General features: G+C 39.1%; 1 protein-coding gene across 1 annotated transcript in view; it reads right to left on the bottom strand.

Moving 5' to 3' along the window:
* Positions 1 to 18,268, bottom strand: part of rptor (regulatory associated protein of MTOR, complex 1) — a 292,378-nt gene that overhangs the window by 177,668 nt on the left and 96,442 nt on the right. The window contains exons 6-7 of the mRNA XM_055653834.1: positions 12,809 to 12,984; positions 2,965 to 3,024 (exon numbers count right to left, since the gene is read on the bottom strand). Coding sequence (XP_055509809.1) covers positions 2,965 to 3,024; positions 12,809 to 12,984 — 236 coding nt within the window. The remainder of the gene's footprint in view (positions 1 to 2,964; positions 3,025 to 12,808; positions 12,985 to 18,268) is intronic.

Raw genomic sequence — 18,268 nt, forward strand, 5'->3', positions numbered from 1 at the left:
AGTAACTCGCAAGATGTTGTATAACGTTAGTGGTAATTAGAAATCAGTTGAGGGCTTTGGGAATGACACCAAGCCAACTTCCCAATTGAAAACATCTTCACAATCCAGTTCAAAAGAATGAATTTGGACCACATATCTTGGCATGACTTCATCACATTCACAAAAAAAACAAATTGAAGGGATTAGATTGTATTTACATGGAATTATATTTTTAAATGAATATGTTAGCAAGACCATGTATAGCTTAAAATCAGTAATTTAAGGTTTAATTTTAGATTACTCAAGTAATTTACGTGGATTTATCAGGTCATTTATTTGAGTTATTTATTCACTTCCTACCATTCTTAGATCATTTATATAAAAGCCATATATAAATTAGCTGCAATAAGCTGCTCTAACACGATGTTTTTCAGTCGAGCAGAAGAATGCCAACAAATTGAATGGATCTTTCAGCAACTTATTTTCTAATATTCCCTGCAAGTGGTGTCATAATGGGATTTAATTTGCAAATAGACTTTTCATCGGTTTCATGGCGTTAAGAAAGATGGGACAATTACTGATTTGCAATTGTAGTATTAAAAATCAGTGCGTTGAGCATAAATGAATCATAAAACTAATTATTGTCCTTAATCACACGCATGCATCTAAATGTGTTGGTTACATTCATTTGGAATTCCAGTTATTTGTGAATAGAGAATGACAAACAGGGGCAAAGGGGGCTACTACAATTCAAATTGTTGGAATTAAATTGTAAGTTAATTAAATTGTTTAAAGCTTTCAAGTAAGCAGTGAAGGAGGCCATTCAATATGCCCTGCCAATTTAATGCTAATTCTGTTTCTACACAAATAAGTCAAAGTTCGTCCAACTGTTCATGAATCTTCCAGATTATATTGTCTCTGTGGAAAAACATTTTCATTCCTGCTTTTGATCTTATTTATTTTACATATCTGATTTTTTTACTTTACAGATACAGCATCGGCCCACCGAGTCCACGCCGACAAGTGATCCCCGTACACACTAACGCTATCCGACACACTATGGCCAATTTACAATTATACCAAGCCAATTAATCTACAAACCTGTACATCTTTGGAGTGCGGGAGGAAACCGGAGATCCTAGAGAAAATCCACTCGGGTCACGGAGAGAATGTACAAACTCGGTACAGACAGCACCCGTAGTCAGAATCTAACCCGGGTCTCTGGTGCTGTAACACAGCAACTCGACCGCTGCGCCACCATACGTGATAAATAGTTGCCAGAGGAATCAGTTCTTCTCTGAAGTGATAGGCATGTGGTTTTCGGAAAGGGTTTAAGAAGTGGGGATATCAGGGGCAGGGATGGGATTGGTGTTCCCAGGGAGAAATGCGATCTAGTAGGAGTTCACGGGTGAAATGGGTTAAGGCGCCGTGACATATTGGAAGTAGGGTAAAGACCGAGGGATTGCTTTAAGGAGTTGTCCATGGCTACAGCGGGTCCCCACAAAGCACCACATCAAAGAAAATGCCACGCAGAATAAGACTGTGGTGCGTTGCACTCCGAGACATCTGTTCATATGTCCTGGAACTGGAGAGAGCGTGGAAAAGGCAGGACTCGACTGTGACTGACAACCCTAATTAGTTTGATAACTAAAAATAAAATTTCACAAAAAATGTTTCATTCATATTTTCTATTTTATTTTAGTTGTTATATCTTTGCTTAAATTCCATAAAGCAAAATTCTAGTTTGAAATTTTTGGGTGGTGATATGTGAATTCCACATGGGCGCATTTCCATAACCTGAACAATCGTAACACAGAACATAAATTTATCAACTGAAAATCCATTAGTTTAATAACTGACACTTTGAACTAATCCTATCCTTTCGTGTTTCCACGTTCACATGTCTTTTAGTAAAAAATCATGGTCTGTTTCCTCCAATGTAGTGGCAAATGGAGAATAAAATGAATTATGATGTATGCAACTTAAACTTTATTAGCTTTCCATAATGCAGTTATCGTGGTAATATTGATGCCGAGATGGAAAATAATTGATTATTGAAATGGACGTAAAAGGCAGCAGGATTGAAAATACTCTCCATTTGTGATTAATTAAAAGAAATAATTGGAGACAAGCAGGAATTAATATATTTTCTGCCACAAGATTAAAATTATCTCCTGTTTTATGCCCAGTTTGTGTTAAAACTGTGATAAATGTTTTCGACAAATGTTCTGCACCACTGTAATGACTAGGAAAGTGCTACTTTAACTGCAGGAATGCCTGGACTCACATTATTAAACATGTGGAAAGATGAGAACCCAATTTTATCAAACAATCTTTGCTTACAGGCAACTGTCAATACTTACAGACTTCACAAAGGGAGAGCATAATGCAGTGGTTTAACCTCATGCATTGAACGCTTTAAAATGTACAATTAAATCGTAAATATTAGCACATTATTTGCAATGAACTTTTTGTGGTATATAAAATGCCAAATTGTAAGCATATCAAACCATCTCGCAATTCAAATTTACACGCTAACTGAAAAACCATCAGCTCTTTCACACTTCAGAAGGTTCCAAACTAATATAAACAATGCAACAAAGAAAGACTTGAAATGCTGGAGTAACTCAACGGGTCAGACAACAAGCACATGGATAAGTGATATTTTGGGTCTGGCCCTTTCTTGTCCCGACTCGAAACGGCATCTATCCATGTTCTCCAGAGATGCTGTCTGACCGGCCGAGTTAATCGAGCACTTTATGCCTTTCTTTGGTATAAACCACCATCAGCAGTTACTTGTTATTTCAAACAGTGCAACGTTTATTGCGATGGCCATCTTCGTAGAGCGAGGAGGGATGAGGAGAAATGTTTTTAAGCAAATCTCTGACTTGGTGTTTTTGAAAAGCAAATCTCTGAAATGTTATGTTTTTGATTAATACCTTTCAAAATAAAGTAACATTTCAGGCCATTACATAATAAACTTACTTTTCTATCAAGTCCAGTGTTACACCAGGCACCAGCTTGGCACTCCTTTGCATACAGAACCTGCAAATAAGAAACATCAAGTTACCAATAGGAATGATCCAATCGCAACATTCAAACGAATAAAAGACTCATTAGATTGAGTAGATACAAAGAGTCTCTTGCCCACAGTAGGGGAATTGAGGACCAGAGGACATAGGTTTAAGGTGAAGGCAAAAAGATTTAATAGCAATCAGAGGGATACATTTTCACACAAAGGGTGGTGGGTGAATGGAACGAGCTGCTGGAGTAGGTAGTTGAGGCAGGACCTTTCGGAGTGAAAAAATCCAAGCCGGCATAGACTCAAAGGGATGCATGGCCTTTTGCTGAGTTGTAGGAACATAATGGCAAATGGGTTAATCCAGCTCGCCAAAATTTACATTACTTACTTTACATTCTATTGATGGATTTTCAAAATGTTTTTGACCAAGTGCTACATAGTATGCAACTTTCTAATCAGAATCTATGGATTTGTCAGGTTTCAATTCAAGCAGGTTGGCCATACTCTCTTTGGAAGAATAAAGTAAGTCATGTTAATGCTTCTCCACGGTCATGAGTTACTGGCCCCATCATTTGTGCCTCCAGTTCAAGAGGCTTGTTGTTCTCAAAGGTTGCGATCTTGAAGGGTTGAATTGCAAGTAGAAATCATATAAATGAGGATAGCTTAAATACTTATCTGGTTAAGGTCTTAAAGATTTTAAAATAAATTGATTGGTTAAAAATAAACTTTTACCAGTGGTTAAAATCTCAGACAAGGGGACTTAAATCATTAATCCAAACTGTACAAGAAAGATATAAAAAATACTTCTTCAAAGAATGGCAGAAGTGAGGTATTCCCTATTGGAAATATTTTCTATTCAATAACCAAAAATCTGTAGCCTCCCTTTGCTCTGGTATTTTATTTAATGCACACGTTTAATCAATAATGTTGTATTATGAATATTTAATGTTTTATGTATCATTCTTAACTGTCACTGTATGTCATGTTGTCACTTGTGGGCGGAACACCAAGGCAAATTCCTTGTATGTGAATACTTGGCCAATAAACTTATTCATTCATTCATTCATATTAGTTATTAACTCACAGAACTGGTGTGGAGGGATGGATAGCTTACTCCTGTTTTCACATCCTGAATGGGAAAGAACTTACAGAAAGAAAGTACAAATCTGTGGATGATTCAAATATGTTTGCAAATGTTTGGACATTTAATTTAAAAACCTACTTCCAAGAGATCCAGATATGACAGTGAACGGACACAAGGTGCTTAAGTAACTCAGCGAGCCTGGTAGCATCACTGGAGATCAAGGAAAGGTGATGTTTCGGAGCAGGACCCTTCTTCAGGCCCTGGATCTAGCAGCAACAGTTAATGTTCGCCACCAAGAGTCTAAACTTTGTGTAGGTGCTGCCCTGAGATGGCTGCAACGTTCATAAGTGTGGACTAGAAGTCACTGTTTGGGAGATTTGGGAGAACAAGACCAAAAAAGTTCTATGTGGAGGACATGATTAAGTAACATTTCTTTAGGAGGGTCCCAACCCAAAATGCCACCTATCCATGTCTTCCAGAGATGCTGCCCGAGTTACTCCAGCACTTTGTATTTTTTTTGACCACTAGCATCTGCAGTTCCTTACATTTCTAAAACTCATATTCCCCTCCCACGTCAGTGTGAACGATGCTGAAATCAATAATCAAATTACAAAAATAAACAATAAGAATATTACAGCAGCTCAACCCTTTTATCTTGCTATAAATGAGCAAATCCTCCATGTGTGGTATTCCAATATTAGCGTTAATATTTTGGTCAGTCTGATTACGCAAATTCTCTACTTTAAGACATTATCAAGGTCAAATTAAGATGGACCAACGTGATTATTTTTCGTTGTTGACACTACCCGATGCACATATTTTCACGACAAAGTTGGACAAAGAAGTGCTGTGCTTGCACAAATATCGTCAGAACTATGAGCTTCAGCACTTTCACCGTTTAAAAAAATGCAAACAGACTAGCTCCTCACGCTGATACAGCATTGACATTCGTGCTAATGCTCATTATACAAGCAATTTAAAGTCTGGATTATTGGATTTCAAGGGGGAGTTGAAAAGCCTATTTCGAAACAACTTAGACCCAATGCTGTGTGGTGTTTGCATGGAACTTTTCAATAAACCTAACCATGCAAAATTAATCTTAAACACCACAAGATCTCAATGATACAAACATTTTCATTCTGTGGGATTAATAGCTTGCATCACAGTTGTGGGATTTTTGGATGCATACATTCATAACTTTATGTTATAGTGGCAGAATTAGGCCATTCAGCCCATCAAGTCTACTCCGGCATCCAATCATGGCTGATCTATGTTTCCCTCTCAACCACATTCTCCCGCATTCTCCCCATAAACCCTGACACCCGTACTAATCAAGAATTTATCAATCATCACTTTAAAAATATCCATTGATGTCCTCCACTGCCTGTGGTAATGAATTCCACAGATTCACCACCTTCTGACTAAAGAAATTCCTCGTCTCCTTTCTAAAGGAACGACTTTTTATTCTGAGGATATGGCCTCTCCTCATCTACTCTATCCAGGTCTTTCACTATTCGATGTCTAATACACGTCAGGAGGTCCAGAGCTTCAGGTTAAGAGCCATTGTGTTTGAGGAGTTTTCACGACTTTGAGAGAGAGAAAGGACACAATGTGCTAAAGTTTCTCAGCGGCTGAGGTGCATCTCTAGAGGACATGGGTAGGTGGATATTTGTAAGGCAAAGAAGGGATAGATTAAGGTAGAGATAGATAGATTCTTGATTAGTAAGTGTGTCAGGGGTTATAGGGAGAAGGCAGAAGAATGCAGTTAGGAGGGAGAGATAGGTCAGCCATGATTGAATGGCGGAGAAGATTCGATGGGCCAAATGGCCTAATTCTGCTCCTATGAACTTATGAACTTTGGTGATTGCTTCGGGTCAGATCAGACACTGAAGAAGTGTTCCAACCCGAAACGCCACCTATCCATGTTCTCCAGATATACGATGCCTGACCCTCTGAGATATTCCAACATTTTGAGTCTTTTTTTTGTCAACCATCATCTGCTGTTCTTTGTGTCATCATTATACTACTCTGAGCATGGATATGCACCATTTGAGCTGATGGATGTTTTAACAAGAGAAAATAAATTGGCTGATTCTTGAAGGTGACTTTCGCATACAACCAAAGAAAACATCTGAAGCTGTTCCAGATTGATTTTTCAACAGGGCAATGTAGTGTTCCTGACAATTACACAGCACAAAAGAAATAATTCTGCTTTGAGTGTTGCCAAGGCCTTTTAAAGTACCCGGTAGCTGCAGTGCCCTCCACAATGTTTGGGACAAAGACCCATCATTTATTTATTTGGCTCTGTAATCCGCAATTTGAGATTTGTAATGAAAAGAATCACATGTGGTTAAAGTGCACATTGTCAGATGTTATTAAAGGGTATTTTTATACATTTTGGTTTCACCATCTGGAAATTACAGCTGTGTTTATACATAGTCCCCCCCATTTCAGGGCACCATAATGTTTGGAACACATGGCTTCACAGGCGTTTGTAATTGCTCAGGTGTGTTTAATTGCCTCCTTAATGCAGGTACAAGAGAGCTCTCAGCACCTAGTCTTTCCTCCAGTCTTTCCATCACCAGTGGAAACGTTTATTGCAGTTTATCAACATGAGGACCAAAGTTGTGCCAATGAAAGTCAAATAAGCCAATATGAGACTGTGAAACAAGAATAAAACTGTTAGAGACATCAGCCAAACCGTAGGCTTACCAAAATCAACTGTTTGGAACATCATACTGGTGAGCTTACTTATCACAAAGGGATTGGCAGGCCAAGGAAGGCCTCCACAGCTGATGACAGAAGAATTCTCTCTAATAAAGACAAATCCCCAAACACCTGTCTGTCAGATCAGAAACACTCTTCAGAAGTCGGGTGTGGATTTGACAATGACCAATGTCCGCAGAAGACCTCAAGAACAAAAATACAGAGGCTACACTGCAAGATACAAACCACTGGTTAGCCGCAAAAATAGGATGGCCGGTTTAGTTTGCCAAGAAGTACTTAAAAGAGCAACCACAGTTCTGGAAAAAAGGTCTTGTGGACAGCTGAGACGAAGATTAACTTATATCAGAGTGATGGCAAAAGCAAAGTATGGAGGAGAGAAGGAACTGCCCAAGATCCAAAGCATTCCACCTCATCTGCGAAACACGGTGGTGGGGGTGTTATGGCCTGGGCATGTATGGCTGCTGAAGGTACTGCCTCACTTATGTTATTGATGATACTACTGCTGATGATAGTAGCACAATGAATTCTGAAATGTATAGATACATTCTATCTGCTCTAGTTCAAACAAATACCTTAAAATTCATTGGCCAGCAGTTCATTCTACAGCAAGACAATGATTCCAAACATACTGCTAAAGCAACAAAAGAGTTTTTCAAAGCTAAGAAATGGTCAATTCTTGAGTGGTCAAGTCAATCACTCGATCTGAACCCAGTTGAGCATACCTTTTATATGCTGAAGAGAAAACTGAAGGGGACTAGCCCTGAAAACAAGCATAAGTTAAAGATGGCTGCAATACAGACCTGGCAGAGCATCACCAGAGAAGACACCCAGCAACTGGTGATGTCCATGAATCACAGACTTCAAGCAGTCATTGCATGCAAAGACTATGAAACAAAATACTAAACATGACTACTTTCATTTACATTATATTGCTGTGTCCCAAACGTTATGGTGGCCTGAAATGTGGGGGGGGGGGGGGGGGGGGGGGGGGGGGGTTATGTATACATTTCATAGCTAAAAAATGGTCAACTCTTGAGTGGCCAAGTCAATCACTCGATCTGAACCCAGTTGAGCATACCTTTGGTCAAAGGTTGGGGGGGCTATGTTATATATACATTTCTACATGTGAAACCAAAATGTATAAAAATGTATAAAAATGGCCTTTATTAAAATCTAACAATGCGCAATTTAACCACATATGATTTTTTCCTATTACAAATCTCAAATTGTGCAGTACAGAGGTAAATAAATAAATGATGGGTCTTTGTCCAAAACATTATGGAGGGCACTGTACCTTTTGAGGTTTTGCAATCATTCTTTTGCAACAGTTGTCTTGCTCAATGCAATGCAGGGATGCGGCTGACAGAAATTGACACGTGACCATACAAAATAATAGTACATTTATGCCAATCGACTGAATAAATTATAGCAACACAGGACAACAGACTGGCACAGCTTGTAGAGTTGCTCCTGTCTCTCAGTGTTGGACGCTCTGGTTTCAATCCTGACCACTGGTGCTGTGTCGAGTTTGCACATTCTTCGTATAACCAACATAGGTTTCTTCCAGTTTATCCTCACATCCATAAGATGTGGGTTGTTAGGTTATCTGATCATTGTATTTTGCCAAGTATGTGGGTGGATGGTAGAATTTTCTGGGGGAATTAGAAGCGCATGTGGGGGGAATTTAAAGTGGATAGAGAGCTGACACAAAAGGAGTCCCAAGCTGAAACGTTGCCTAGCACTAAATATTAGCACTAAAGTTAGACTGCTCTCAATGGACGTTATATTGAGTAAAGCATACATGGCTAAAATAATAGAAATAAAGCCATCTTTAAGGCAAATTGCTTTTTTTTAAATTGAATTAAAGTAACATTCAAAACCTAATATAAGGCAACTTGGTGGGTAAATTCAACTGTTGGACAAGCAGAGAAATGACATACTCGCATTTGTTCACATTAATGCAGGAAATTAAATTCTGGATACATTTTCTGAAGTTGCTTGGCCACATCATAACTGAGTCCTGAGTTGGGAAATAAATACACTGACATCAACTACTGGTTAGGAATTAAAATTAACACTTTCAGCACGATCTGTATTCAGGGACATCTTTAACCTCTCCCTACTATCCGTGGTTTCCACTGACTTTAAGACCACAATCATCCTTATTGGTGCCAAAGAAAAGCTGGGTCGTGTTCCTTCATGACCGTTGTCCACTGAATCACCAACATGAAAGGCCTCGGGAGGATGGTAACGGCATATTCCGTGTCAACCTAAATATACGTATCTTAAATTCTTAATTATAAAAAATTCCTCAGTGGTTCATGTTTAAGTCCAGGATTACAACACCATCCATTTCCATTCTTAGCTACTCTATTTGAGGATATTCACATTATCGTGAGCTTTAAAATATTGTCCCTATTTGTTTCTGTCCAAAATGATAGCTGCATTGTCAAGTTATAAAACCCCAACAAATATGCAAGAACTCAAGTAAAACGACACTACTTTCAGTCATTCCAACAACTGTGAAATGACACCAGCAACTTGAGAAGAAAAAGTTACATGCAAGATAATCAAACCACACACTACACAGTTTTCCATCTTGCAATTATTTTTCCAGTTCCATTTAAAATCAAAGATCATTGCGATCTTGCAAGAAACAAACAATGATCCTTGACATAATTCTAGTCGTTCAAAGAAGACATTATTTACAAGATGGTTTTAGTTCTACTTCTGTCCAAGTCTAAATAAGGTCAAAGATCCTTGTCTTCACACCACAATAAATTTCTATGTGTCAACATTTTATCTGCATTGATTTTTGCCACTTTTAACCTTGTAAAGGACACTCCATTCCAAGTCATGTTTTAATGTAATAATCATAGGACATCCATTAGCATTTTGCCAGTTAAGAAGACCCCTACAGCGGCCTACATATTAATTAATTTACTTACCATGCCTTGAGAGTTGACACTACAGGAAGGCTGACGGGAAAACAAAGATATGCTTGACAAAGAAATGAGCAGCCAAGCATTCCAAAATGTCAGCAATTCTCAGAGCTTCAACTGTTCAGAACTTACTGCAGTGACAACGGGCAACATCTTCCCCTTGACAGAGCTGATTAAATAAAAGCAGCAAAGTAGAAACATGTCACTTTATTGCCTCTATTTGGCCCGACACCCACCCCCCACACTCACACACACATCAATGATTTGGAAGAGAACATACAGGGCAAGATTAGCAAGTTTGCTGATGATACAAAATTGAGTGGTTTTGCAGACTGGCCAGGTGGCCTGAGGAATGGTTGGTGGAGTTATAACAGAGAAGTGTGAGGTGTTGCATTTTGGGACGTCGAACAAGGGCACCAGCACTTTAAGTTTCAACCATTTCTTAGTGCAGTCTTATCGAAGGATTTTTAAGCCTTATGACAACTTTCACCAGCATCTCCTCAATGTTTTGGTAGCCACAAAAATATTTTTAAGCCTCCCAATATCCCCCCACCCAAGAGATTTTAATTTTACACATCGCAAAAATAAGCAACTCGATGCCACGAGTTTCTGCTTGCAGCTAAATAAGATTACAAAATTGATCACCTTAATCTTTTTCGCACTTTCACAAATATCCCTCTAACCATATCCATTATAGGTTCAACCTCACCCCAACCATACTTGAGCGAATAATTCGTGCAAAAGATTGTTATGCATTTCTGACAGCTGATAATTCAATAAGAGGTGAATATGCTGAACAACAGGAGATGATCAAAACCACAAAAATAAGTATTTTTATTTTGTTAAAGGAATAGCAAAATAGAAAGGATCAAGATCAATATATATTTTTTAATGAATAAGCTTTCAAGCAGGCCTGAAAAAAAACAATTGAGTTGTGTTCCATTTTACATTTATGATTAACATGACTTGACTTAACTTTTCATGATTTGAAGCACTTGAAACCCAATTAGGTAGCTTTAAAGTGTAGCCAATAATATCAAGATAATAATTTGCACGTGCTTAAGTCAACCCCATAAAAATTAAGTTCCATGAAAACAGAAAATACTGGAAATATTCAACAAATCTGTGGAGGGCGATATAGAATGAATGTTTTAGGTCAGTGGTTCCCAACCTTTTTTTGGCCATGCCCCACCTAATCACCTCTAAAATCCTGATGCCCCCCCCCCCCCCCCATGTGGTGATATATAATTCTTATCATTTAAAAAGTGAACTCCGTTTCAGCTGAAGAAGCTTAAAACGCCAATACCTTGGTTGTAATAACTACACAATAAAGACCTTTTTTACCCCAAAAAAATTATTTACTCAAAATAACATCTGAAACATAAACTACATATGTTTACCTGATGGAAAATCCTAAAAAATAAAAATCGAAAATTTGGACCCAGACCTCCTCAGTCGCGCTCAATTGCCCCCCTTAAAAATCAAATTGCCCCCCTGTGGGGCGTACGCCCCACGTTGGGAACCACTGTTTTAGGTTGATAATCTTTCATCTCACCTGGAACATTAGCTGGTTCTGAAAGGTTGAGTATTACCAGCATTTTCTGCTTGCACATCTTTCCAGCCTAATGCCATATCTCAGCCCTTGGTCCATTGCCTCATAGGTGGTTCAAGTGCTCAATTGAGAACCGTTCGAAGTCAGATTCAGATTAGTTTATTGTCCTATACACACACATACCATGGTGCATTGAAAGTCCTTGTTTGCATGAAGGTCCTGGAGTAAACAGCGCACATGGCAATGATAGGTACAAGAATAACCACATCAACAAATATCAAACAGCAGAATGATGCAAAGATTGTTGAGCAATCTGAAGTAGCGACATAGAAACACTGGAGTACAAGAGCAGAATAACTGAAGATAGACATAAAATGCTGGAGTAACCCAGCAGGTCAGGCAGCTTCTTTGGAGAAAAGGAATAGTTAATGTTTCGGGTCGAGATCCTTCTTCAGATCTTCTTCAATCCTTCTCCAACTGAGGCATACCCAGTTAGTTATTTCTGATTTCTGAACATCAACCACTGCCTTACCCGCAGTTATATTTTTCAGACCAATACTTGATGTTCCCTACAAAAGGGGTCCAGCAATCAATTCACTGGATATTTTCTAAATAATATCTATGTACAAATGCATTGCATTCTGTTTATTTATCTTGTCAGTTATAATAAAGAAAAATAGTTGGATGTGGCTGGCACAGATATCAGAACAGACAATTTTGCACAAGAAATCACAACATCACAAAGCTCAGAATCCTTGTAAAGGTAATGAACACGCTGGGTGGAATTCAATGTATCCATTAATGCTCATACTCGTAAGGAGAGCCTATGGAAGGAAGAGTGTTATCTGGAAATTGGGAGTAATTGGGTTGGCCTTTTTTTTTAAGTTGAGTGTAAGCTGTTTGTTCATTGATGGTTTTTCCAAAATGGCAGCAGATAAATCACAGTTCATTTCTAAGCCACTTCAGATTACTTCCAATGGGCTTGCATCCCACCAAGTCCATGCCAGAATAGCACAGTAAGGTCAAATCCACAACCATTCCACAGCCCAGAAAATGATTTCCCCTTGAGGCTACCAATTCCCTAAATATTTCCTTCAGACTCCCAATCAAGCTTAGTGCAACACGGTAGCGCAGCAGTTGAGTTGCTGCCTTTCAGCGCCAGAGACTCAGGTTCGATCCTGACTACGTGCTGTCCTTACAGACTTTGTATGTTCTTCCCATGACCGCGTGGGTTTTCCCCGGGTACTCCGACTCCAAAGCTGCACAGGTTTGTACGTTAATTGTTTTTGGCAAAAATTGTAAATTGTGCCTAGTGTGTGGGATGGTGCTGGTGCGCGAGGATCACTGGGCGGCGGGGACCCGGCGGACTGAAGGGCCCGTTTCCGCGCTCCATCGCTAAACTAAAATTATGCAATCATTTCTTGCTATCTTTTTTCCGGAATTTCAAAATAAGCAACAGAGCAAAATAGAAACAAAAATACCATCATTATTAGAGTACTTACCAGCGCAATGCTATTTTGATTGGTGTAGTAAGGCATGAAGTGAAAAGATCTGCTGGCAAATCTGGGTTCATTGGTAGAAGCTCAGTAGCTTCACAAGCAGCGAGCTGGATGCAATTCTTCATCGATGGTGGCAATGGCATCTGCGCCAGTGGATGATTTGGATTGATGGCAGCAACCTGAAGGAGTAAAGCTATTACTCACTCAGTAGTTTCAAATGATGAACTTGCATTAGTTAAGTTAAACACACATTAATGATCTAGAGGTATTAGATTTTAATTTACCAAAGGACGTTGTCAGCTCACTCTATCATAACTATTATTTTACCACAACATATACAATTCAAAGCACAAAGTGCTGGAGAAAACGCAGTGGATCAAGGCAGCATCTGTGGAGGGAATGGACAGACAACATTTCGGGCCAGGACCTTTGTTTAGACCGAAGTCTGAGATAGATCTGACCCGAAGCACCGTCTGTCCATTCCCTGCACAGATGATGCCTGACCTGCTGAATTACTCCAGCACATTATGCTTTGCTCAAGATTCCAGCAACTGCAGTTTCATGGGCCTCCATATACTGTACAAATTGCATTGAGTTTTTGTGTGTGTGTACGTATGTATATATTCTATATATATTTTATTTTATTTTATTTAATTAGCAGTAATTTCATCAACTAAGCTAAAGTATATAATATAACACTTGCATTCTCTTTCGTGAATACTTGCAAGTTAGCTGAAGCATCAACCAAACTGAGAAACCAGAAATAAATGTAGATTTACCAGAATCGCTGTCTCAAAAAGGTAGGCAGCATAATTAGAGACCCACAGCACCCTGGCTACACACTCATTTCACCCCTGCCATCGTTATGGTGGTAAAAGAGCCTGAAAACTGTAACATCCAGATTCAGGAACAGCTTCTTCCCTATTGCCATTGGGCTATTAAACACTACAACGCCAAATAAGCTCTGAACTACATAGATTATTATTGTTATCATTGCACTATTAGTGTGGGGGGGGGGGGGGGGGGGGGGGGGGGGGGGGGGGGGGGTGTGTGTGGTGGTGTGTGTGTGTGTGTGTGTGTGTGTGTGTGTGTGTGTGTGTGTGTGTGTGTGTGTGTGTGTGTGTGTGTGTGTGTGTGTGTGTGTGTGTGTGTGTGTGTGTGCACGCATATATAAATGATCTCTATATATATGATCATATATATATATAATCTATACATGTGTATTTGTGAGTATGTATATGTACACACTCACCCTTTTTCCCCCTCAGTTATTATATTGTTTACAGTGTACTATGTTCTGTTGTGCTGCTGCAAGTAAGAATTTCATTGTTCTACCGGGGACATATGACAATAAAACATTCTTGACTCTCTCTTGACTCTCTCGAATATCATAAATACATTTAAAAAAAAGAATTTAAATGCAAAAAGAAGTCATTTTTACCCGAATAACACTGAACCATTAATTAGAGGCAAAGCAAAATTATGTAAAGTTTATGGTTAAAAAATCTCTAAAAAGAGTGAACAAACATGGCAGTGAACAGAATTGAAAAATAAACGGACTATAATCACACATTCAACAGTAAACATGTGGGAATTCAGGCTATTGTGCATTTCTCAAAAGCCTCTGCAAACCAGTGTCAATGTAATGCAGGCTGAACCACATGAAATGTTGCCACACTTGTACGACTGCTGGAACAGAAGGCAGCACAAAAGAAACCCCCCCTCAGGTGGCCATGTTTCCACAGGTAGCATGGGGTTTTCGGATCTGCTGAGGTCAGCACATGATAATTCTTTGACACTGGCAAATGCTGAAATCCAGTCTCAGGAGATACTATAAAAAGAAATAAGCAAGCATCTTTGAATTGAGATTTTGAAAATGACAGGTTGCTTTTTTTTCTCAACGGCATTTTGGAATTACACATAAATGATTCAGTAAAAAAAGCGGTGCTCTGCCCTACTTTCTCTGTGCCTGCAGTAAGCAGATTAGAAGTCAAAAGTCCCAGCTGTTTACATTCCTACACTGATCATTCAGTATCCTAAGGCTTATTAATTAAACAGCGTGCTCATTACAGATTGAAAACGATATGTAGAGCATCACACCACCCAGCTGAATTTTAGCGATGCAGATCCCAGGACAATATATTTAAGTACATGTAGGATTGAAAAAAAAAATTGTTATCAGCAGAAAAGATAAGATAAAGAAAGATGTTCAACAAAAATCAGAATTTGTGGGATTAATCGCAAGATTAATTATCAGGCTGTATCAAGCAATAACCAACAACTAGAGAGCAGTCTTGAACTACTATCTATCTCATTGGAGATCCTCGGACTAACTCTATTTTTGATGTGACTTTACTGGCTCTATCTTGCATTAAACGTTATTCGCATTATTACTTTTATCCTGTATCTGTACACTGTGGATGGCTCGATTGTAATCACGTTTAGTCTTTCCGCTGACTGGTTAGCACGCAACAAAAGCTTTTCACTGTACCTAGGTACACGTGACAATAAACTAAACTCAAACTCAAAACTCGAGAGACAAAAAAACAAAGAAAATACTTTTAGGCTACAAAATATGGAAGCTGAACAATTTAAATGATTGCAACCAAATGATCAAAACCAAAGATTTCAATTATAACAAACCTCCCTTCGCTCCACAGATGCTGCTGCACCCACTGAGTTTCTCCAGCATTTTTGTGTACCCCCTTTGCATCATTCATTTTAAACGAGTGATATTGTTTGCACACTCCTCCAACATGCTTATTGTAACAGTGTTGCAGTGCATATAATAGATACACACAAAAAACCCACAGTGCTGGAGTATCTCGGCGGGTCACGCAGAATCCCTGGAGAACATAAATAGGTGACATTATGGGTTGGGTCCCTTTGTCAGACTGATTGGCATGGGTTGGGGGAGAAAGCTAGAAGAGAGGGGAGGCAAGACAGTGTGTGGCAGGTAATAGATGAACACAGCCTGGGGGGGTGGGGATGGGCAGGTGGTTGAACAGAGTGGGGATGAGCAGATGGAGGAACAGAGTTGAGTGATGAGCCAAAAGGTGCGAGCCAAAAGGATTGGACAGTTGCGAGTTGTGAAGCCAGAGGAAGGAATGTGGAGGGGGAAAAGCTGGTGGGAATCTAGTTGGGGCACAGGGGAGAAGAAGGGGGGTGGGGGGGAGCTTGTTAGAGCTTACCTAAATTTGGAGGATTCAATGTTCATACTGTTGAGTTGTAAGCAATCCAAGCAGAATAGACACATTTGTAGTTCAGACACTAAACTTATTATTTAGCCCTACAGATTGTTCATACACATTTTTGGAAAGTTGAATGAGTTTATTGAGCCTTTCATTGACTATCTTATGCAAAAGTTAGCATCTCTGACAATGCACTACTGTACAAAAGCTTGGCAAATGAATATTCATTCAAGGTCTCCAGAGTAAGAACTTGAACTTACAACCTTCTTACCAGGCCAGAATGGTGCCAATGAACCATATCTCTGTGTTTGTGATGTCCAAACAGTGATTTCTGTCGCCAGTGAAACTTACAAAACCATCTGAAACTTTGAAGAAACAATGGCCAGCAACTAATAAAGTGATATTAAAATAAATCAGTTCAATCTTTAGAGTATTACAGAACCAGGTAGAAATATGTAGCCGGCAAATATGCTGAATATCTTCTGCAATTCAAATGTGGAATGAAATATTCATCAGTATTTTAAACAGGATCTCAATGCACTTACTGTAAAACGAGTAGGATTTTGCAACATTATCCTGATCATTATCATACTTCTTGCACGGAATATTATCCTGATTGTTATAGTTTTGCACTGAATATTCTTCTAATACCCAAAGCATCATCAACACAGCATAGTCAGGTTCCCTCAAGGCCAAATTTGTTTGCTGTAAAAGTTTATCTTTTACTGTATATAGGCCAATACATCCTACTATGCACAATCCCCAGAGCATACAACTATTATTTCCTTGGTTTAAGTTTGTTATTATTGTCTGGCATACTGAAATAGTTTTTTTTTAAAACATTGTTTTGTGTCCCATCCAGGTAATCATACAAAGTACAAAGATAAGTACAAAAGAGGAGATAATTTGAGTTTTAGAGATACAGCGTGGAAACAGCCCCTTCGGCCCACTGAGTCTGTGTCAACCAATGATCAACCATGCAGTTCCATCCTAGACACGAGTGACAATTTACAGAAGCCAATTAACCTACAAACCTGCACATCTTTGGAATGTTAGAGGAAACCACTAGTTTCCACTATTGGGAGAGTCTAGGACTAGAGGTCATAGCCTCAGAATTAGAGGATGAACTTCTAGGAAGGAGATGAGGAGAAATGTCTTTAGTCAAAGGGTGGTGAATCTGTGGAATTCTTTGCCACAGAAGACTGTGGAGGCCGTCAGTGGATATTTTTAAGGCAGAGATAGATAGATTCTTGATTAGTACAGGTGTCAGAGGTTATGGAGAGAAGGCAGGAAAATGGGATTAGGAGGAAGAGATAGATCAGCCATGATTGAATGGCGGAGTAGACTTGATGGGCCGAATGGCCTAATTCTACTCCTATCACTTACGAAACCGGAGCACCCGGAGAAAGCCCACGTGGTCGCAGGGAAAACATACAAAGTCCATACAGTCTATCTTCGGTTTAAACCAGCATCTGCAGTTCCTTCCCACACATATGTGGTGCTTATTGTCACCTGTCCTTACTGATTGCAATCTTCAGGTCAGGAAATTGGGGATCCAGTTGCAGAGTTGGGCTGCCAACTCCTAAGTCCCAAAGTTTGATGAGCTTAATCTATGCAAAATAAATTATAATGGGGCAGAAATAAATTCACTTAATTGGGCATACCAGGCGACTCTGAATAGAGATGAGGAGTGGGTTGTTTTTTTTTTTAGCTTCAGAGAATTGTGGAAACATGAAGTGGTTTTATGCTTCACAGCAGAATCCTCCATTCGTGCATTTTACTTCGAGCAAAGTATTCTCCAGGATTATGAAATATGCATTGCTTCAGTTGGAGACTGCCTCTCTGAAGAAATCACCAGCACTCATGTTTAACCAGAGGCACAATGGAATACCAATCAAAAGTATTCCTCTTCCAGCGGGGAATAAGATGCTGAATGGTAGACTAGTAAATCAGCATGAATCATCCATCCTTGGTACTCATTATAGAATTAATCATCTCTACATTTTAAAAAATCCCTTTGTAAATTTGGTTTTTAAACAAAGAAAGCAATTTTACCTTACTTTTCTTAAATTTCAATTAATTCATGAAAGAAGAGGCAACTTGACCACATCCTCAAAAATAATGTATTTTAGATTCCAGTCTTTATCGCAGCCTGCAAATGAACATCCTTGATGCTGTTTTGTCTCACATATCAGCAGTCCTAATGTAACCCAAGGACTAAAGATACGTCTTGTTCTAAGGGCACCACTCAATCGGTCATCTAGTGAAGGGC

Source organism: Leucoraja erinacea, chromosome 23 (assembly GCF_028641065.1).
Source record: "Leucoraja erinacea ecotype New England chromosome 23, Leri_hhj_1, whole genome shotgun sequence".
Classification (NCBI taxonomy): Eukaryota; Metazoa; Chordata; class Chondrichthyes; order Rajiformes; family Rajidae; genus Leucoraja; species Leucoraja erinaceus.